The sequence below is a fragment of the Gossypium hirsutum genome, chromosome A06 (genome assembly GCF_007990345.1).
Source record: "Gossypium hirsutum isolate 1008001.06 chromosome A06, Gossypium_hirsutum_v2.1, whole genome shotgun sequence".
NCBI lineage: Eukaryota > Viridiplantae > Streptophyta > Magnoliopsida > Malvales > Malvaceae > Gossypium > Gossypium hirsutum.
This window is the reverse complement of record NC_053429.1, coordinates 31,985,237-32,007,919: the sequence shown is the minus strand read 5'-3', so window position 1 is coordinate 32,007,919 and position 22,683 is coordinate 31,985,237. Positions and strand designations below refer to the sequence as shown.

The following is a 22,683-nucleotide window of genomic DNA, read 5'->3' as shown; positions in this document are numbered from 1 at the left end:
TTTGTTTTATTTATTTTATGTTATTTGCCAATTTACACATGTACCCTTAATGATAAACCAAATAAAACATCCATTTAATGTCCAATATTGTCCACTTACCAAAAAAATAGTCTAATTACTGTTTAAGGACCTTTACTCTATGGTTCTATAGCTATTTGACACCTTTAACTAATAGAACACAAGTTTTACGCTTTACGTGATTTAGTCTTTTTTATCAAATTGACCAATCAAACAATAAAATTTCCTAACGAAATTTTCACACCAACATAATATCACACTGTAAACATTAAAATAATAAAATAAATATTTTGACCTTCACTGTTCTGATTTGACTAAAAACGGGCTATTATAAGATTAATCATATTTTTACACAACCTTTGCTAGCCGATTATCTAAAGTTTCGATATAGCCCTCTATAAACTATAATTTCATAGTAAAACATTGGGATTTTACCATTTCAAAAATTTAGTCCTTAAACATTAAAATAAATAAAAAACTACCTTACAAAATAATCTTAATCAACAATCAATATTAATATTCTACCATTAAACTTAAAAAACACACTAAAAACAATAGCATCTTCCAAAATATTTAACAGTTTTACAAAATAACCCCCGGTTTAACTAGATTAAGCTAATACGACATCAAAAACATAAAAATTATAAGAAACGGTTAAGAAATAAGCTTACATGTAAGAGACTAGGTGCTGACCCATCAAGCTACTTCCATGGCTATTTTTCTTCTCCCCAACAATGTATCAAGAAAAATATGATAACATTGTTTCTTTTATTTGTTTATACATTATTTAATTATTTACCATTTTACCATTAATTGAACCTTCAAATTACACATTAAAATACCCATTTACCATCCACACCCAATTTTCATGGTCTAATTTCAACATAAGTCCCCCTACTTTAATTATTTAAATTGTTATGTTAAAAAATCAATAATAAGTGACTTTTCCACCTTTTGCAATTTAATCATTTCCCTTTAATTAACTAACTAAACATCAAAATTATCTAACCAAATTTTAATACCCCAATATAATCACTCTATAACTATTTAATAAAAATATTTATGGGCTCGGTTTATAGAAACGAGGTCTCAATACCTCATTTTCTAAACCACTTGACTTTAGAAATAACCCATTTGAACTTAATTAATCATTCAATTAACTATAATTATCAATTCAAAATTTACTACAATACTATATTTGACTCATGAATGTTAAATAATAATATTTTTAGACTATTTCATCGAATTTGTGGTCCTGAAACCACTATTTTCGATACTATAGAAAAATAGACTGTTACAATAATTATCATTTAAACAAACATTCATGTCATAAATACATTTACAATATGATATACAATTAAATCTGAGCCTTAATCGAGTTTACGAAAGCTCTTTTATAGACTCGAGTATGAAATATGACTCAATTATAAAGTTTTAAAATTTTAAGGCTGATGTTGTGACGTCACTTTCTCCATGTCGTAACATTGCAAAACAGTTTGTCACGTCATGATGTCAGGCCATTCGACGTCGCTACGTCACATATTTTCGGCCAGCATTGCGACAAGGAGATGTGGTTGTCGAGACAAGAACTTTGTTTTTTGTACAAATTAGGCCATTTGGTACCTATTTCATGTTAACCTTTCAATTAACTCAATTGGTGCTTATTTGCGCCACATTTTCCCGTTTGAAAATATGGGCATCACATATATATTAAGGGTAATTACATGTTATTATTTATTATCATGATAGGTTAGCCCAAATTAAAAGTGATCTAATTTGGTTAAAGTTTTATTGGGCTTTAATTATTAAATAAAATATGGGTCAAATATGTGTAGATATTCTAGTAATTGAATTCTAATCAAATTCTGATTAATGATGGGCTAATTAGAATTTGATTAAAACTAATATGCTAAGGTTATAAATATTAGGGTTATGCTCCCAAATTATACACAATATATCTTTTCTAATATCCCATCATTAGGAAAGAGAGAGCAGATATTTTTTTAATTTCTTGTGTGCTAATTTGGAATATCAAATCCCCAAGATCCAGTAAAACTTCAAGGAATTTATGGATTCAGGTACGCTTTCGCATCTAGTTTTGTTCTTGATTTATTCTTGATGATTTGACATGATAGATCATGATTTATTCAGTTTTATTTTTAGATTTATTTTACAAATCTAACAAGTGACATCTGAGTCTCGTCATGTTAAATCATTAGGAATCGATTAAAGTTTCTTCTTTAAACGATTGATTCATAAAATTTTATGGGTTTTATATTTCGGATATATATTGATCTTTGAAGGCTTATATTAAAGTAAATATATTTTTGAATTTATAAAAAAAATTTAAGGTTTTCCTTTTATTTTATTTTATTTTCGATGGATTAAAAGAAAGTTAACTGTAAATAGGCATAACTTGATTCATATATATATTGATTATATACATATATAATAAATGCATGTTGTTTTGGAAATTTATATAAATATATATAATTATCTTTTAATTTGATTGAAAGATGAAATTAAGGTAAATATTTTGAAACAAATAAGTTCAAATTTTGGCTTTTAATTAAGGATATCTAATATTTTAAATAAATTAATTAAAACAAAATGTCGCCAAAGTGACCTCTTTTGTGTAGATTAGTTTATTTGAAATATTAATATGATTATATGTTTTGTGATTCACGCGTTTATTAATTGACCCAAATGTAAGTTAATATTTGGCAGAATTTCAACGACATCTGTGGTGATAAATGTTTGACAATTATAAGGTATTTTATGTGAGCAAGAAATTAGTCCAAAGATTAATTCATTGTTTGACATAATTTATTATCAATGTTTGATTGCTACAACAAGAGTACCACTTACTGTTAATGTTACTGTCCAAAGACTTGATATTAATGTTGTGTTTGGATTCTTGATATGAGATTAGCCATTTTCTTGAATTTATTGTTTACTTATGAATATCAATTTAAGCTTGTTTTTGTTCTATATTCAACTAATTCATCTTCTGCTGCCACAATATCTACTAATATAAATTTTATACCCATGCTTAATGGGACTAATTTTAAGGAATGGAAAAAGGCACTTACTTCCAGTGCTTGGTTGTATGGACATAGACCTTGCACTAAGGGAAGAACAACCTGCACATCTCACTGCGGAAAAGCACCCCTGATGTTAAGAGGGATTTTGAGAGGTGGGATCGTTTAAATCGCATGAGTCTAATGATCATGAAACACAACATTCCAGAAGCCTTTAGGGGCACAGAATCTGAAGAGATTACTCAGGTTAAGGGTTTCTTTGATGAAATTGAAAAACGTTTTGCTAAAAACGATAAGGTTGAGATGACATCACTTCTTACTTCGTTGATGTTTATGAAGTATAAATGTCAAGGAAACGTAAGGGAGTACATTATGGAGATGTTCCATATTGCTTCAAGACTTAAGGCACTTAAGATAAAACTTTCTGAGGAATTGCTTGTTTTTATGGTTTTGGTATCGCTTCCTGCACATTTTAATCAATTTAAAATTAGTTATAACTGTCAAAAGGAGAAATGGACCCTAAATGAGCTCATTTTTCATTGTGTGCAAGAGGAAGAAAGGTTGAAGCGTGACAAGTCTGAAAGTGCTCATTTGGCCAATGCCCCTAAAAACAAGGGCAATAAAAGAAAATATCAGAATGAAGCTGCTAAGGGTCTAGCTCAAAAGAAACAACAACAAGCTACAGAGAGTTGTTTTTTTTTTAACAAGTCTGGACACGTAAAGAAAGATTGTACCAAATATCATGCTTGGTGTGCAAAGAAAGGTATAATTCTTAATTTGGTCTGTTCTAAGATTAATTTAGCTTCAGTACCTAGAAACACTTGGTGGATAGATTCCGGTGCTACTACTCACATAAGTGTTTCTATGCAGGGTTGCTTGAGTTACTGAAAGCCAAGTGATGGTGAAAGACACATCTTTATGGGCGATGAAAAATCGGTAGAAGTGGAAGCGATTGGGCATTTTAGGTTGTTGAGGAACTGGTTTTTATTTGGATTTAAAAGACACTTTTATTGTACCTTCATTTAAACAGAATTTAGTTTATGTTTCTTCGTTGGACAAATTTGGATATTATTGTTCACTCGGAATCAATCAAATTAATTTGTATTTAAATTCAAATGTTATTGGAATTGGTTATTTAAATACTTATGACAACCTTTATTTGCTAGAAACAGTTGCATATTATAATGAAACCTTGTATATGGAATCATGTGGTATTAAACACAAATTAAATAAGGAAAATTCAGCATCATTATGGCATAGGCGCTTAGGTCATATCTCAAAAGTTAGAGTTGAACACCTCGTGTTTGATGGTATTTTAGAGTCCCTTGACTTCACAGACTTTGATGTCTGTGTCGATTGCATTAAGGGAAAATAGACCAAAACTAAAAGATTGGGTGCCAACAGATCTTCAGACGTCTTAGAATTAATTCATACAGATATTTGTGGGCCATTCCCTATAGCATATTGGAATGGTCAACAATATTTCATAACATTCATAGACGATTACTCACGTTATAGGTACCTATATCTCATTCATGAGAAATCTCAGTCTTTGGACATATTCAAAGATTATAAAGCTACAGTTGAGAATCAATTCAACAAAATGATTAAAAACGTCAGATCTAATCGTGGTGGTGAGTACTACGGTAGATATGATGGCTTAGGTGAATAATGTCCAGGACCATTTGCGAAATTTCTAGAGGAATGCGGTATTGTTCCACAGTACACCATGCCAGGATCACCTAGTATGAATGGTGTAGCTGAAAGACGAAACATAACTCATAAGGATATGGTAAGGAGTATGATTGCTCATTCTACATTACCTGAGTTCCTTTGGGGAGAAGCATTAAAGGCAACAGCTTAAATTTTAAATAGAGTACCCAATAAAACATTTGCAAAAACACCTTATGAACTTTGGACAGGTCAAAAGCCTAGTCTAAAGCACTTTCACATTTGGGGATGTCCAATTGAGGCAAGGCCTTATAGGCCATATGAAAAGAAATTGGACTCCAAAACAGTAAGTAGCTACTTTATTGGTTATTCTAAGTGATCTAGGGAATATAAATTTTATGATCCCATAATAAGAAATATTTTTGAGACAGGAACTGCAACATTTTTTGAGGATGTTGAGTTTAGGGGAGAAATAAGGTTAGAGACATTACTTTTGAGGATAAATTGGATTCTAACTCAATTTCTACTATCACTTTTGATGATGTTCAAGTTCTTATACCTATTATTGATTAAGAAGTGAATCTAGAACCTCTACAATACAATGTTGAACAACTCCCAATTCAAAATGAGGTAATTGTTCCAAAAGAACAAACTCAACAACCTCAAAAGTAATGGAATGATGGAAGATGATCCAATGATTATATTGTATTTCTTCAAGAACATGAGGATGATAATGGAATGATGGAAGATGATCCAATCAACTTTCATCAAGCCATAAAAATTTTTAATTCTCAAAAGTGGATTGATGTCATGAAAGATGAGTATAAATCTATGCAAGGCAATAAAGTTTATAAACTTGTCCTATTACTTGAAGGTGCAAAACCAATTGGTTGTAAATAGATATTTAAAATCAAGAGGGATGCAAATGGTAATATGGAAAGGTATAAAGCGTGTCTTGTAGCTAAAGGATATGCTCAAAAAGAAGGTATTGATTTTACAGAGGCTCCAGTTTCATCGAAAGACTCCTTCAGGATAATCATGGAACTTGTTGCTCATTTTGATCTTGAGTTACATCAGATGGATGTTAAGACTGTGTTTCTTAATGGTGATATTGAAGAAACAATTTATATGGTGCGACCAGAAAATTTTGAGTCGGAAGACTCAAAGAATATGGTTTGCAAATTGACAAAATCCATCTATGGACTCAAACAAGATTCCCGTCAATGGTACCACAAGTTTTATCAAATAATTTTTTCGTTCGATTTTGATATGAATATTGTTGATGATTGTGTGTATCATAAATTCAATGGGAGTAAGTACATATTTCTGGTTCTATATGTTGATGACATTTTGCTTGCCGCTAATGATATAGGCTTATTGCACGAAACCAAGAGATTTTTATCTAAACATTTTGAGATGAAAGATCTTGGGGACACCTCTTTTGTTTTAAGAATTCAGATACATCGAGATCGATCTCGAGGTATTCTTGGATTATCACAAAATGATATATCGATAAAGTACTCAAAACATTTGGCATGCAGAGTTGTAGCCCAGGTGATGCCCCTGTCACTAAATGAGACAAATTTAGTCTTACTCAATGCCATAAAAGTAACCTTGAAATTCAGGAAATGCAAAAGATTCCCTATGCATCAGCTGTTGGGAGTTTAATGTATGCTCAAGTTTGTACGTGTCCGGACATTGCATACATTGTTGGGATGTTAGACAGATATTTAAGCAACTTTGGTATAGACCATTGGATAACAGCTAAAAGGGTTATGAGATATCTTCAGAGAACAAAAGATTACATGCTTACTTATAAGAGATCAGATCTTTTGGAGGTCATAGGGTATTCTGATTCTGATTTCGCTGGATGCCAAGATAGTAGGAAATCTACATCAGGTTATATTTACCTGTTAGCTGAGGAGCTATATCTTGGAAAAATTTCAAACAGGCACTTGTAGCTTCATCCACTATAGCAGCAGAGTTTGTGGCATGCTATGAGGGATCAAACCATGGAATATGGTTACGGAACTTTGTCACAGGGCTGAGCATTTTAGAGAATATAGAAAGACCACTCAAATTATTTTGTGACAATAAGTCAGCAGTACTGTATTCCAATAACAACAGGAGTTCATCTAAGTCAAAGCATATTGACATAAAGTTCCTAGTTGTGAAAAAAAGAGTGCAAAATGGTCAAATATCCATAGAGCACATTGGGACAAACTTCATGATAGTGGATCTGCTCATAAAAGGTTTACCACCCAAGGTCTTTCATGAGCACATTGCTCATATGGGTGTTACATTGTTTAATGATATCATTATTTAGTGGGAGTTTATATTTTATTTGTTTTATGTTTGTTTTCAGACATTTATGTATTTGGTTATTTTCTGATCAGAAATAAAGTATTCAGTTTATTCATTATGTTTATTATTTTGGTACTAACCTCACTTAAGTTTAAAGATGACCAGTTGGAAATAGACATGTTTAGACCATATTGCATGTAATTTATATGCTACACATCCATACTTGATCTATGTCATTTGGTTGTGTTAATATACGTGATCATGGATGGATTTAGTTACGATATATGTAACGAAAGTCGCATTGGTTTTATGTTAACATAATTAATGGACGAGATTGTTTGGAATACCTTTTGGATATGATAGTAAAATTTTAAGCTCATAAGGTTATATAATGACATGTAATTATAGAGTAATTAGTATATATATGTGGTCCAAGTGGGAGATTGTTGGAAAATATGGACATCATATATATAATAAGGGTAATTACATGTTATTATTTATTATTATGATAGGTTAGCCCAAATTAAAAGTTATCTAATTTGGTTAAAGTTTTATTGGGCTTTAATTATTAAATAAAATATGGGTCAAATATGTATAGATACTTTAGTAATTGAATTCTAATAAAATTCTGATTAATGATGGGCTAATTAGAATTTGATTAGAACTAATATGCCAATGTTATAAATATTAGGGTTATGCTCCCCAAATTATACACAATATATCTTTTCTAATATCCCATCATTAGGAAAGATAGAGAAAATATTCTCTTAATTTCTTGTGTGCTAATTTGGAATATCAAATCCCCAAGATTCGGTAAAACTTCAAGGAATTCATGGATTCAGGTACGCTTTCGCATCTAGTTTTGTTCTTGATTTATTCTTGATGATTTGACATGATAGATCCTGGTTTATTCAGTTTTATTTTTAGATTTATTTTACAAATCTAACATTTCCTGCATAAAAACATATAAGAACATACTATAACAATGCATTAATCCATTACCCAATCAACCATTTCAAGATAGCTTCCATCAGAACATAAAAAACATACCAACTTATTCAAATTCAACTTATCAACCATACCATTAGCCATTTAGTATCATCATTTTACCTATATCATTCCTACTTAAACATACCATTTTGAATACCATTCACATACCTTACACGTTACCAAACAATAAAATACAAGTAAGCATTTACCTTATTAGAAACCAAACATTATAGAGGATTCAAACTAAAACTATCATTCAAAGTAAACACATATATTAAAACCTATGAACATGTCACATAATCGAGCTAAAACGATAAAAAATCTACCAGTCTATGGTAGGATAGTGTGGTCTTCAAGTTGGTCTGATCGAAAGGTTCCAAAAATTGACAATCTATAGGGAAAAGGAAAAGTAACAAGTAAGTATAACGAATTTTTACTAAGTTCATATGAGATTTACTTAGCTTACCTTGACATTTATATCACTTCAAACAATTGAACTCAATGGTATAATACATGACATCCATTCACTAACATGTGCAATTTAACAACAACAACATATAAATTAGTTCATATGCATAGCCAAACAATAATGCTCAATTCATATTCATACGAATCCATTTCATTCGCTTATGTTCATTTCAACCATTTCGTTTCCATTTAATACGTTTTCATTTCTGTTTTCGCCCAGAGAACTATAGCAAATTGAACTCAAATACACGAGACTAATTTGCTCATATGAGCTGACATATTTAGGCTGCTCACATAAGCTTCAAACCAGGGTTGCTCATGCAAGTTTAGTTCAATGCTACTCACATGAGCTTCAGAGAATCCGCAAAATATGCTAGATCTCAAGCCATCATATTAATCCCTGATCAAACACCTGTTTCCTTTTTTCGTTTGGACCCAAATGACATGTCATTCATATCCTAATTGTTTACTAAGTTCACGAGCACCATTATCGTTTTCGTATTATTTCAAGTCTTGTACATCATCATATACATGTCATTCAATCATATAACAATTTCACATCCACTTAGTACATCGTCTATACTTAATAACATAAATAACATAGTAAGTTACATATAAACTTACCTAGCAAAAACAACAACAAACAAGACGTCGAGGACTAATTTGTAATTTTACCTTTTTCTTGATTATCCTTTAATTGATTCAAATCCCGATCTATACGACAATTCATTTCAATTTATCAATTCCAAATATCTTATATTATCCTATTATATGCATATGTTCAATTTAATTTCATTTTTTAATGTTCCCTACAAATTTTCATTTTATTCAATTTAGTCCCTAAAATCGAAATTGCCATAACTTTCAAATTTGAGCTTCGATTTCGAAACCAATCTTAATTACATCCTCTTATAACCCTCTATTACCTAAAATTATAGAAATATAACATTAATTTTGAAATTCATGCACTTTACTCCCTATGTTCAAAAACTAGCAATTAAACTTTACAAACTAGTCATTTTTCATATCTTCAATTCTAACAATTTAACACCAATTTAATTAAGCATTCAACAATTAAAACTTTTGGAAACTTTAAAAATTTGACAAATTGGTACACGGGTTAGCTAAATCAAGCTCCTTAAACCTCAAAAATATAAAAATTACAAGAAAAGGTTATAAATCATACCAAATGAGGGACCAAATGCTAAAGCTTCCAAAACCCTATTTTTTCTCCTTTATATGCGAGCTTGAAGAAGATGAACTAAATGTTTCATTTTTTCTTTTAATTTCACTAGTTAATTAATTAATTAATTAATTAAGATTAACTTAATTAACCTTAATTACTTAACCTTAAGTGTAAGCAATAAAAATTAATGGATTCCAACTAATGCTGCTACTGTTTGGCCATTTTACAGTGATCCAATTGCTTAATTAGTCGTTCAAATAATTAAAAATCTATAGTGATAAACTTTTACAATTTAGTTCTTGTACATTAATTAACTATTTGATTGACATAATTAAATGACCAAGCTTTAATTAAACTTATACTAACTTCGTAAATATTATGTAACTTACTAGCCTCATAAATATTTGACATTAACTTACAATTTAGTTCTTGTACATTAATTAACGATTTGCTTAATTAGTCGAGGACTAATCGATCAAACTGGGTTTTTTAATTTTTTAATCAAACTGGTTGGATTGGTGAATCGGTGGCCTGATCAATTTGCCCACCAATCCAGTTTAAAAAACATTGTGCAAGAGTCTTAGCCCTCTTGTTAAATGGAAAACTTACTTTTAAACCCCTCCATAAAAAAATTAAAATTATCAATTTAATGTTAGTAGTTTATAATGTTGATAGTAATAATATTTTATTATGAAAAAAAGTCTAATAAATTATAATTATTGATCAAATAGTTGTGTTATAAAGACGTAACTTTTATACGTAAAGTTATTTTATAAAGATATAATTTTACGTAAGGTTGTCTCGTAAAACAACACAATTCTATGAAATGATATCTCATTAAAAAATATATCCCTATAAAAGGGTATCTCATGAAAAGATACACCTATTGAATATCTATATATATAAAAAAAAATTGTTAGTCATTTTCACTGTTTTGATTGGGGTGTTGAAGGCTTTGTTATATTTTGGAGACATATAAAAACTTAAAAGAAAAATATTCTATATGACTCAAAGTTGTTATTTTTGTAGTGTTATTTTTTTTTTCAAATTTCCTTTTACTTATTTATTCTAACATTTAAGCCTTTTTACCCTTTAACTAAATAAATAATATTTGTTGTCGTCCTAAAAAATAATATTTCAATTTAAATATTATTAACACAAAAAATTTAACCTTGGTCTCCAAAATTTCATAGTTCTATTTTAATCCCGAAAAAAGTTATTAGCTTCATTGTTGTTCCCTATTCAGAGCATACGATACAAAATCTGTAGAGTAACTACTATCCTTAACACTTTTACGCAGAAATAATTTACAAATAATAAAAATATCATAAAATTATAAATTAAACTTACGCTTGAAAGTTCTTTCTTTCTTTTTCTTAAATGAATCATAAGTGTAGTGCCACAAGAATTATATTCAAGTTTTCAGATTCTCTTTTTTACTAAAAGGGTTATGTGATAGATGTTACGCTTTAATATTATATTATTTTTATTTTAAAAATATTTTTTAAATAAAAATTTTAGATAATAACATAATATAATTTTAAAGTGACATGTCATCACATAAACTAAAATTAAGAAAAATTGTCTAGTTCAGAAAATAATGTAGACCAATAAAAAATTCAAGGACCAAATTAAAAAAATTACCAAGTTATAAATTAAATTCTTCCTTTTCCCCTATTTCATAAAACAAATATATTTACAGTGTGTTTATTTACTTGTAAAACTTTATAAAACTTTTTACTGAAAACATTTTTATTGTTTTCGCTTGTTTGTTTGGTGGAAAATAAATTCCCTTCGTAAACCATTATCCAAAACACAAGAAAAGAAGGTTTTTTTTTTTTTAGGAAAACGTCTTACCCTTTTCATTTCAGCTAAGACATCTTCCAATTTTTTTTCTTTTCACTAGCGAAGTTCCTCGAAGCCTCTTCCCCTTCCCCATTCTTTGCCACCTCCATCTAGTCCTTGCCGCCAGCCAGCAATGCTTCTCAGCACCTCGCCGGCGTTCATATTTCATTTTCCTCCTTTTCGCCTTTCATTGTCGAAATCTACACTGCACCAATCGATGACAGCATTTATCTTCCTCTCTCGAAGGTAAGAACGAAAAAAAAGAAATATGTGGTTGCTTTTTAGCAGCAACTTGCTCTTTTAGCCCAACTGGTTGGTTAATCCTTGTTTTTCTTTTTTATGGATTTTGTTATTTTTATGTTTCATCTTCCTTGAATTGTGGAAGCAGGATTTTTGTTTATTTTTAGTTCTTGAGCTGAATAAGATTTATGGAACTTGATTTTATTCATTTTTAGCTTTCTGGATGTTTAATTCATTTTGGGTTTCTTTTTTTCTGGGGGGTATTGAAATTTTGCTTGTTTTGTGATGTTTCAGGAATATCTGAGCTGGGGATTTTGTTGGTTGCTTACTTCGTAAAATTTTGGGTTTTGAAATTTTTCTTGCTTTGTGATATAAATTCTGAAATATGACTAGTGAATGGAACATTTGTTTACTGCAATCATAAATAGTCCACAAATATTTTGGAAATTTTAATATGAAAGATTGAAGATAAATAAAGTTGCATGCTTCATCCAGTTGCTTAGATAATTTTGATTTTTATCCATTATTATTCAATCTCTGCTAACAAAAGCAATCTCTAATAGTTTAGGTGGTGAAGGAGCTCTTCTGTTTAACCTTTTATTATTAATATGTCTTTTTCTTTTTTGTTACTCCTTTCCCTTTATTTTAATATTTTACAAAGAATTATAATTATCAAATTAAATGTTTTAAATGCAAGGTTTGAGTTGTTGATATTAGTAGCAGTAGCCACAAGAAAAAGAGACTGTGGAACTAAAACATAAGTTGAGAGATAGAGTGGTGGATGCATTGGTTAATGTAGTAGCCATAGTCAAGCTTAGTCCAAATAGGAGAAGCTTTTACTTTCTTTGCATCTTTTCATGTTGAAGGGACTTCATGTTCTATTTGCTTAATGTTCTGATGTAACAAATCAATGAAAAATTTGAAAAGGGTGGTTGGTTTGTTACATGAACCCTAATTATGTGTGGTCTGAGTTTTCAGCTTCATTAATTTACTTGCTACGACGTTATGAAAATTGAAGATGGAAATCTATTTCCAAGTGTTTCATGGTGCAGTGTGATAACAAAAGTATGTATTTTCTTCAAATTGACCTAGGAACCATAAACAGTTTCAATGACTTTTCCTTTACTATCATTAAACTATTTTAGGAAATATTACTCTCTTTACTCTTAATGAGAACACATGGTTTGAGATAGGACCATAACTTGATTGAGCATATAAAAAAGGGCGTATGAATGCTAGGTTCTTTTACAAACAAGCTTTTAAGGAAATTGCTTTTAAAGTTAAGAAATCTCTGAGAGATGCTAATAGAGCTTTTAGTATGAATGGAAACATCAGAATATATATATTATCATCTTCATTTTTTGTTAATGAATTTTACTCTCATACTTAGCTCAAGGGTGAAGCATATTTTATTGATACATAGTTTTCTCACTTTAATTTTTACATAGCTTATTGCACCAAGACTTATCATATTGTAACTGAGATTGAATGATCCTTATTCTCTGTCCTACTTTAGGTTGCAGGAGCCGCTGTTATTTTTGAGGTACAAAGAAGCTGTAGATCAGAAGCAAGAAAAGAGGAGCGACGCAAACAAGAATTGGAGGTATTTGTTTATCTTTGATTGATGCTACTACTTTAATGGATCCTTTTGTTTCATACAATGATATTTTTTATTCTTAAATTAAGTAAATTGTATTACCAAGACTTTCTTGGAGCAGTGGTTAGAGCTTTTGTTCAGGTTTTTTTTGAAGTTTTAACTTGTTCAGAGCTTAAAAATCTACTTGATTTGTATTATTTATTGTTGATGTTGGCTTCGCTAGTTCTTGAGCTCAAACACAATTTGAAATTATTTTTGTTGTAATGATTAAATATTTGTGTTGCATTATTTTATGTAGATGGATCGTAATCAAGATCATAATGCAATTGTTAGGGTCGTGGCTTTGGTTTTAGCTTTTGGGGCTCTTTTGATAAAAAAAAAATTAAAAGCTAGGAAAGAAATCACTTCTCACCCTTGTGTGAATCAAGATTATGAAAGAGAAAATTATATTAATAGTATTTTATATAGATGTGACCAACATTGTATTGATGTGATAAGGATGAGATATATTGCCTTCTTTCAGTTTGTGTGACATTCTTAGTAGTAACAATTTATTACAATAAACTAAATCGATGAATATTAGGGAGCAAGTATTTATATTTTTATATATAATTGGTCATAATGTAAGGTTTCAAATTATTAGATCAAGATATTATAGATCAATTGAGACAATTCATCGTTACTTTAGGGTTGTATTGAGAGCTATTTTGAAATTGTATAAATTAGTTATTAGATTACTTGATGAGTCAACTCCTAGTGAAATTAGAAACAATCCAAGGTTTTATCCTTATTTTAAAGATTGTATTGGAGCATTAGATGGAACTTATGTTAGTGCATCTGTTCCACTTAGCATTTAAGGAAGATTTCATAGTCGTAAAAGGGGAGGACACAAAATGTATTAGTTGTCATTACATTTGATTTGAAATTTTCTTTTGTTCTAGCTGGTTGAGAAGGTAGTGCACATGATTATCGTATTTTAAGTGATGCACTTTCATGCCCAAGAGGATTAAGAATTCCAAAAGGTAAAAATTAACATTAAATATCAAATAGTTCAAGTAAACTTATAATTTATTAGTAATAATTATGTTTGGTAAAATTATAGGTAAATCTTATCTTGCTGATGCTAGATATGACATCCGAAATGGATATATTACCCCATATCGTGATGGTTGATATCATTTAGAAGAGTTCAGTGATCATGGGCCAAAAAATGTAAAAGAACTCTTTGATCTTTGTCATTCATCATTATGATTTATTGTTGAACGTGTTTGGGGATTTTGAAGAAATGATTTCGTGTGTTAGATGCTGAACCATTTTGGAATTTTTAAACTCAAGTATATATAGTTTTGGCTTCTTGTATCATTCATAATCATATAATGGGAGTTGGCCCTAATAATTTACTTAATAAATGATCATATAATGAACCTGAGTCTGATTTGATAATACCAAGTCTTACAGAGTAAGAGGAAAGAGAATAAGCAAAACAATGGTCTGCTAAATGAGAGGAAATTGCACAAACTATGTGGACTAATTATATGGCTAGAAACATTAGGTAGGTTTAAGGTTCAGGATTAATGTTTCTATGTTATGTATGTTTTAGTATTAAAATTGTTATTTTTTTAATACTGATTGGATATTGATATTGAAATTATTGTTGGATATTGAAATTATTATGTTTTAAACTTGTTGGATATTGAAATTATTGACAATGACAATTATTAACGTGGAATGGGTAAGGGTTTAGGGTTTAGGAACAAAGAAAGGACAATCAAACAATTCAGGTGGACAAAATTGATGGAACATTATTTTCTCGAAATTTTAGTAGAGGAGGCCTAGAAATGAAATAAGCCTTTTAATATTTTCAAAGAAATTTCTATTAATCGAGTTATTGCAGCTATTTTTGAAAGATTCCAAGTTTAATGTGATGCTAAGCATGCCGAAAATCATCTGAGGACTGTAAAAAACCAATGGCAAATTATATGGATAATTCAGGCTGAAAGTGATTTTAGATGGGATGAAAACATGAAAATGATCACATGTGGTAGAGCGATATATGATGCAATAGTGATGGTAATATATGTATGTATATGTTAAATATATTTAAGTTGTTTTTTACTTATTCTAATTGTGTATAATATCCAACAAACATAAAAGAAGTATGAATCATTTTTGAACAAAAGCATTGATCGTTATGATGAAATGGCTTTGGTTGTTGGCAAATATATTGCAACAGAGAGTTTTTCTGGAACATTTGCTGACATAAAATTGGATAATGGTAACTAAGATTCAGTGGCTGTAGACTAAGACAATGTGGAGGTTGAGGAGGTAAGAGTAAAAGTATCTTCATCTGGTACATCTAAACGTAAAAGAAAGAATGCTTAAGAAAGTGTTGTTGATGAACAAACTACATTCGTGGGTGAACAACTTGATACGATTGCTAATGCATTGGAACAATTTACTGCAGATAAAATACCACATCTTTATAAAGAAGTGATGTCGATGGAGGTGGAAGGATTTGATGACGACTTTCTTTGTAATGTGATTATCTTGTGGGTCGTGAATACGAGACCAAAGTTTTCTTAGCTAAAAGTACGAAACATAGAAAATTTTGGCTTTAAAATTTTTCTCAACGTTAAAGATGTTGATGCTTTAATGTGGTGTAGTACTAATTATGTGGTGTAATGCTAGTTATGCACTTGGACAATATTGTAGTTATTATGTGGTGTGCTACTAATTATGTACTTGGATAATATTATTATTTTGTAGTTTAATTATGGTTTAGAAGCTAATTTATTACTATTCAATCTTTGTTTTTTATTTTTTTAATAACACAGTTAGGAATCATCTATTCGTTTTGGTTGTTTTCAGTTTATGATTGTTAATATTTTAGTTTAATAATTGAGTTCTATTATATATTTAATTTGATATATTTAATTATCAATAAATAATTGTAATTTATGTGAAAACAATGTAAAATATAAATTTAATAGATATAAAATAAACTCAATTAAATAATAAAAAAATAATAAATTTTTCTCAAATGCATATTTGTTTCATTTAAAACAGTTTTTATGAAATAGACCCTAGGTACAGTTACCTCAACCCTATTGGTTGCCTCAAAACTAAGAGTATATCAGTTATCTTTCGCTAAAAATGGTAAAATTTGTTTTAATCCCTAATAAAATTTGCATTTCAGTTTAGTCTCCCAAACATTAGCAGTCACGTTGAACAGATGTCATATTGTGTTTATATCATGTTTTCGTAAATTGTCCGAAATTATGGGATATAATTTGAAAGAAAAAAGGTACAAAATCATGAAGAGGAAGAATAATCTCAATAAATATTCATTAATTCTTCGCTTTCAAGATCGTAGGAACTTGAACAGTTTTATTATTATTGTTTGTCTAGATTTATGGTTACAAATGTTTTCTTACCTACAAGTGTGGGTGAGATGCACTGCATTTAAGAGGTGCAATTCATAAAACAGACAGAATGTTCGATCTTTATGCTTGGCTTAGATATGGCAGAGTTGCAACTTACAAAGGCAATATCCAAGTGGTAAAATTGACCCAATCTTCAACTTCACATACAAGAGATTTGTAATGATATTACAATAATACTAAAGCTTTCTTTCATCCTAGAGAAGATGAAACGAACATTTACAATGGAAACTTTGCAGAGTTTCAGATAATACAAAATGGCCATTAAAGGCTTCCAAAGATAATTTACCAAGCTTGCCTTAAACAAAGCACCATGTTTGATTTTATTCTGCCTTTGCCAACCTCTTCGAGAGAGCGATTCATTTCCCGAGCAAAATCATCTGTCATAGTGTTGGGAGAATGGAAGTTAATTGTGTTCTCAGGCTCGAAACACCTCTGAAAAACAGCCAATAGTGGAGTTATCTCGAACCATAATTGGAACTAAGAGTCCAAATAGTGGCTTAAATTTCTGCAGGTTTCTTTATCCCTCAATTTTGCCATTGCTTTCATCTCTATCCTTCTTATCCACTCTTTGCTCACACGGAAAAGCCTCCCAATCTCCTCGAGTGACTTCGGGGGAGAACCCGTGAGTCCGTAGCGTAGAACCATCACTTGCCTCTCTCTTTTTTCCAGACCATTCAAAAGATCATTGATATCTTCCTTCATGTGCTGCCTCATCACAGTTTTCTCCGGGCTACATATTGATGCATCTGGAATAAATTCCTGCATCATCATATACCCACACGTGTTGTCAATCAAAGCATCTTCATTGATGCCATATCAAGTTTGCATGAAAAAAAAGAATGCACATGCAGATAATAGAAAGCAATAAAATGAAAAGTACTCTGAACCCATCATCATCTAAAGCTTCAAGATAATGCAGGGGAGAAAGGAAAAAAAGAAGAAGAAGATATTCTTGCCCCACTTCATTCAATTCATAGAATGTATCAATGCATATTTGCTTCAACGATATCAAAACGACTTCCATAGTAACACTGAAAGCCCTTATGTTTTCCACAAATAATCCACCATATTATAAAATTATTCCGAAAATACTGACATGTAAGGTTATAATATAGGGTTAAGTGAACTAAGATATTTAACCTAAATAAGTTGGGTTCTTTGGTAGCACCGTTGACGCAATATAAACCTTGCATTCAACAAAAAGAAGAAAGCAATCCTAAAGATAAGCTTCAAATGCCCTTTTTTTTCATATTAACAGATGCTGCAACTTCCACCATTGTCATTCGCAATTCTTGCCATTATCTAGCCAGTTTGCAGTTGAGATCTGACCGATGTAAAACAAGGGGCTTGGGGGATATCAATGACAGAAACTCTTCTATAATAAAACTGATGAAATTTTAATGCCTTTTTCTTATAATGCAGAAGAGGAAAAGAAGGCAGCGAACGGAAAGAAATAATGACATACCAAATATTTTGCATTGATATAATCTCCAATTTTCTGGTCAATTGAACCCACAACTCTGAAGCATTTATTAGCCAACCTGATTTTGGACAAAGAAAGACCCGTAATCTTGGCAATTTCGTCCTCTTCTGGGTATTTCCCATGGCTTTTGCTAAGGGCCTTCCTAGCTTTCTGTATCTGTACTATCGCCCTGCTTAACGTGCACTAGAAAGAAAGAAAGGACAGGAGAATAACACATTGGTCAAGCTCCAGCTCTTATTACCAAGATATTTGCATGGAGAAATAATATAGAGAAAGCTACATACGGGAACTTGAATCCCTCTAGCATGCCGTGCCACCATTCTCGAAATTGATTTCCTTATCCAGTACTGTATATAGGTAGAAAATTTGTATCCCCTTGTGTGGTCAAACCTTTCTGCACCTTGGAGGACTCCTATACTTCCCGCCTGTTAAACACAACAAAAAAAACTTGAACGTTTAGTAAGGCAGGATTTGGAAACCAAAGGAAATAGAGAAGACATGAAGGAAAATATGTCCCTCTCTAATCATGCCATGATTTCTTACAATCTCACTGTTTTAACTTTTATGATTTGTACAAAAATTTGAAAAAGTAAATAAACATTTGATTATGTTAGCAAGCCTGCAAAAATAAGGGTCTACGTGACATCCATAAAATAGATAGCTGCAAGGGAGAACATGCCTGTAAGAATTCCATTCGCGCCTTTCCATGTCTGAAGGATTAAAGTTAAGATAATAGGAAACGTGTAAAACAAACATGTCTGACCTTTTAGGAAACATGTTAATCCATTAGATTTGGTTCAGATAAAATATACTATAAATTAAGTTGAAATTTTCTTTGTAAGAAAGCTAAACTAACATCATTCCCTTTCTATCTTTGCACTTATATGATATGTCAAAGGTCCCATACAATAAGATAGTGCTGCCTACACAAATATTGAAACATTACAATTAACAATTTACTAGGCAGATTCCATAAGGAAATTTTGCTTTCTTCTGATTGGTTATGCTAATTCATGACTACTTATCAATATAATTAAAGAGAGAACCTAGTTGGAAAAGCACATCAAGGCTATTATATAATCAGAATTGTTGTAGTATTTAAGAAACCAACGCACCCTTTCCAACATGATCGCTAATAAGCTAAAATATTAAGTAGACCCTTGAACTTTACTACTTTATTTAGATGAACACTGAAATAAGCCCTTGAAATTTAATATATACCGAAATTAGCCCTTAATCTTTAACTTGTATATAAATAAGTCCTTAACCTTTAATTTATGCCTAAATGCTCTTAACATAAATTAACATTTCATTTAAAATATAAGCTAAATTAAGTACAAATTAAAACATAGGGCTTATTTGGGTTCAGTAAAAGTATAGGGGCTTATTAAAAAAAGTAAACTAGTCCAAGGGCATTTTTAGTGGTTTAGCCTAGATGATACTTCCCATAAGAAGATTCATCCTAATCTATTCATACTGTTGATTAGATTCCAAAACATCAAAAGTGTAAACATAGACAAAGAAAAAACTAGGCAGCCGCATTTTTAATCAGGCAAGATCTGCTCAGAAAATTACTTTATGTAGAATAATAACTTGATTGGAAATGATTAAAACAAGTGTAGCATGTAGACAACCAAGCATATCAAAAAGGCCTGACTAACCTGGATTAAGTCTTCGTGGGCTATTCCCAAACCCCTATAGTTCCTTGCAAAGTAGAGGACTAAGGAGCGTGTACTCCTTATTAACTCATCCCTGCAGTACCAACCATAATGCAAATGCTGTTGCAGCACCTTCTCAGTAAGTTTGGCTGCTTCTGCCCAGCAACTCAAGCTGACAATTCTCCCGGTTTCCTCTTCCAAAGTTGCTCTAATCCTCTCCAAGTTTGCAACCACCTGCTTGGAAAAAGCATAGAGAGGTCAGAGGTTGCCTTAAGATGTGTGTAACAAAAGAATATGCATTCCATATACTAAGCTTGTAAGACAACCTTAACACCCTTTGACATTTCTACTTCATTCCTAGCAACTGCCGATCTTCTCTTTCTAGAGTCTGACATTCTTTTAGGAGAAGAACGTTTGGGCTTTTGATAACGTCCATGTAGGGTGTTGGTAGGCGGCAACTGTGTAGAAATTGTAGTAGTTTCTACTGCTTTTTCTCTTCTTTTTCTTCGTTGTTTATTTTTTCTAGAGCTAACAATTATCTTGTCCTTTTCACTATCCACCAAACCATTCATAATACACTCTAAACTATTAGCAGCATCGTCAGATAGGTCGAAAATATTTGAAGGTTTATGAGACAGAAAGATATTGAATAAATTTAGAGCTCCAAGCCTTCCTAGTTGTACTAGGATTTCCCTCTCCAATCTTAACACATCTGAATCAACAAATGTCTCCTCCAAAACGTGGAGATTATCCATAAGCACGTTATAACGTGATGCCTTGCATGTCTGTGGGCTTGCGCACGAGGAAGATCTGTTTCCTCTAATTGGTTCATGCGATTTACCAACCATAACATGGGAACAATTCTGTGACTGTGGTCCCTTGTCAATATTTACCTGGAAGAGAAAAAAAAAAAATCCACAATAATACAAGATACTTGACAGTGAAAAATTATGAAATATCCAATAAAGGGTTGCGTGCAGTTCAGTAGATATAATTTGATATTCAACCACACACCTTTTCTTCAATATCTGAGCAACCATTTTCTAATGTTTGCAGAGCTGCAGGTGAAGCATATGCTTTTGGAGGATCTTTTGATAGAAACACACCTTCATCAGATATTAAAGACAGCCTGGTTGAGTTAAAAGAAGCCTCCTTCCCTCTAACTGTGTTAAAGAAAAATAAATCGAAGTGAACAAAAACCAAGGGAAGAAATGAAAATTTGACAACAACCCAAAGACAAGCACTTGGTATAAGATAAGGCCAGAGAATGAATTGGAATTCAATTGCATGGACTGCATAGTAAAAGCTCGAAATAGAAAAATAACCAACTTCTTAGTCGAAGTTAATTTTAGGCCAAACCATGTTGCGAATCCCTGTTCTTGAATAAAGTTTGAGATTTTAAAAGTCCTTGCTCAATCTTAATGCAGTTAGTATTTTCTGCTAAAATTTGCATTCAAAACACTCTTACAATCATACCAACTTCAAAAGCAATTCATTATGAACTCAGTAAACACTTTTGATATGGTAACCAAATTTGATTGAAAACACTAAAGCTGTCAATGATTGAATTCGAATTTTTAAATCTAAAAAGCAAGATATTCAATTTTTAACAAAATCTAAAACTTCGCTAAATTACAGGGACATCATTTTCATCTTAGCTTCAATTAACATTAAAAGAATGCAGCAATACAAATTCAACTAAGCAATTAACTGACAATCTAACCAAACTCAGAAAATTTAAAAGCTTAACTTTCCTTTTAAGTAAAGCAAGAAGGATAGAGTGGATTTGAAAATCCATTGAACTCACCTGAAGAAGAAGAAGAAGAAGGAAGCCTGGAAGGTGAATAATTGGGAAGAAAATGAGAAGGAACTGGGAAAACACCTTTGAGATTCAATCTAAAACCCATTGTTGATTCTTATGTATTGCAGAAACAGAGTGTCCATTAAATCTTCATAAAGTTTGCAGAGTTAAATAGAAAAACGTATGTTAGCAGGCAAACCATCAAATCCATCATTCCATTTTATTTATTTTTATTCTATTTTTGCTATAATTTGTTTTGTTTTCACCTGAACCACGGGTTCTTCATCTTCAAAAACTTGTGTCAAAGACAGCTTCAGCCTTCTCTTTTCCGGATGATAAAAGTGCCCAAAATATCTTTTGCTGGATTTGGGTTTGTTATTAGGCCACCTCTAATATCTGGGCTCTTCTGCAATAATTGAGCTTTTTTTCTTTTCTTCTTCCTGGACTTGTGTTTGAAATCATATTTTATTATTTAGTCCCTCGCACAATTTCTTTGGGTGCTTTTTTTTTTCTCCGTTAGACTTTAAATTTAGTAGATTTTTTCAAATTTGCTCTTAAATTTGAATTTTATTAAGATATAATGACTTGAAACTTTAAAATTAAACCACATCATCAAATAATTGACGTCATCATCACACCTTAATGTTATTTAAATTTAAAGGTTAAATTAAAAAAAATTGTCAAGTTCTGAAATTAATGTGAATAAAAATATTTAAAAACCAAGTTAAAAAAAAATTATCAAGAACTAAATATTCAAATTGAGATGCATTATTCGGAAACAAATTTAGCATCTCATTTATAACTTTTAATTTGGATTTTGTCTAATTACTTTTTATTAATATCAGATTCAACCTATTTAAGGCTTGGGATTTCAATAGATTTGATTGAATTTGATTGAAGTAGAATTTTCTTTAAACTTGAATTTAATTTTTAATAAA

At 30.9% G+C, this 22,683-nt stretch overlaps 1 protein-coding gene and 1 long non-coding RNA gene across 5 annotated transcripts; one reads left to right on the top strand and one right to left on the bottom strand.

Annotated features, from left to right (window-relative positions):
* Window positions 1–11,437: 11,437 nt before the first annotated feature.
* On the top strand, window positions 11,438–16,159 carry LOC107897080 (uncharacterized). Its single transcript, XR_001684017.2, has 3 exons — window positions 11,438–11,769; window positions 13,280–13,366; window positions 15,825–16,159. It is a non-coding gene; the product is annotated as an uncharacterized lncRNA (long non-coding RNA).
* A 737-nt stretch (window positions 16,160–16,896) lies between these two features.
* On the bottom strand, window positions 16,897–22,239 carry LOC107897079 (RNA polymerase sigma factor sigC). Of its 4 annotated transcripts, XM_016822417.1 has the most exons (9): window positions 22,012–22,160; window positions 21,752–21,893; window positions 20,959–21,107; window positions 20,271–20,837; window positions 19,948–20,178; window positions 19,171–19,209; window positions 18,571–18,711; window positions 18,269–18,469; window positions 16,897–17,562 (listed from the first exon to the last, which is right to left on the bottom strand). In XM_016822417.1, the coding sequence occupies exons 2-9, from the start codon at window positions 21,849–21,851 to the stop codon at window positions 17,281–17,283; spliced, it is 1,710 nt and encodes a 569-aa protein (XP_016677906.1). In that variant the 5' UTR covers window positions 21,852–21,893; window positions 22,012–22,160; the 3' UTR covers window positions 16,897–17,280. The 4 variants fall into 4 exon arrangements, with proteins under 4 accessions (XP_016677906.1, XP_040971681.1, XP_016677905.1 ...); XM_041115747.1 differs by lacking the exon at window positions 19,171–19,209 and having other exon boundaries at window positions 22,012–22,239; XM_016822416.2 differs by having other exon boundaries at window positions 21,752–22,110.
* Between the last annotated feature and the right edge of the window lie 444 nt (window positions 22,240–22,683).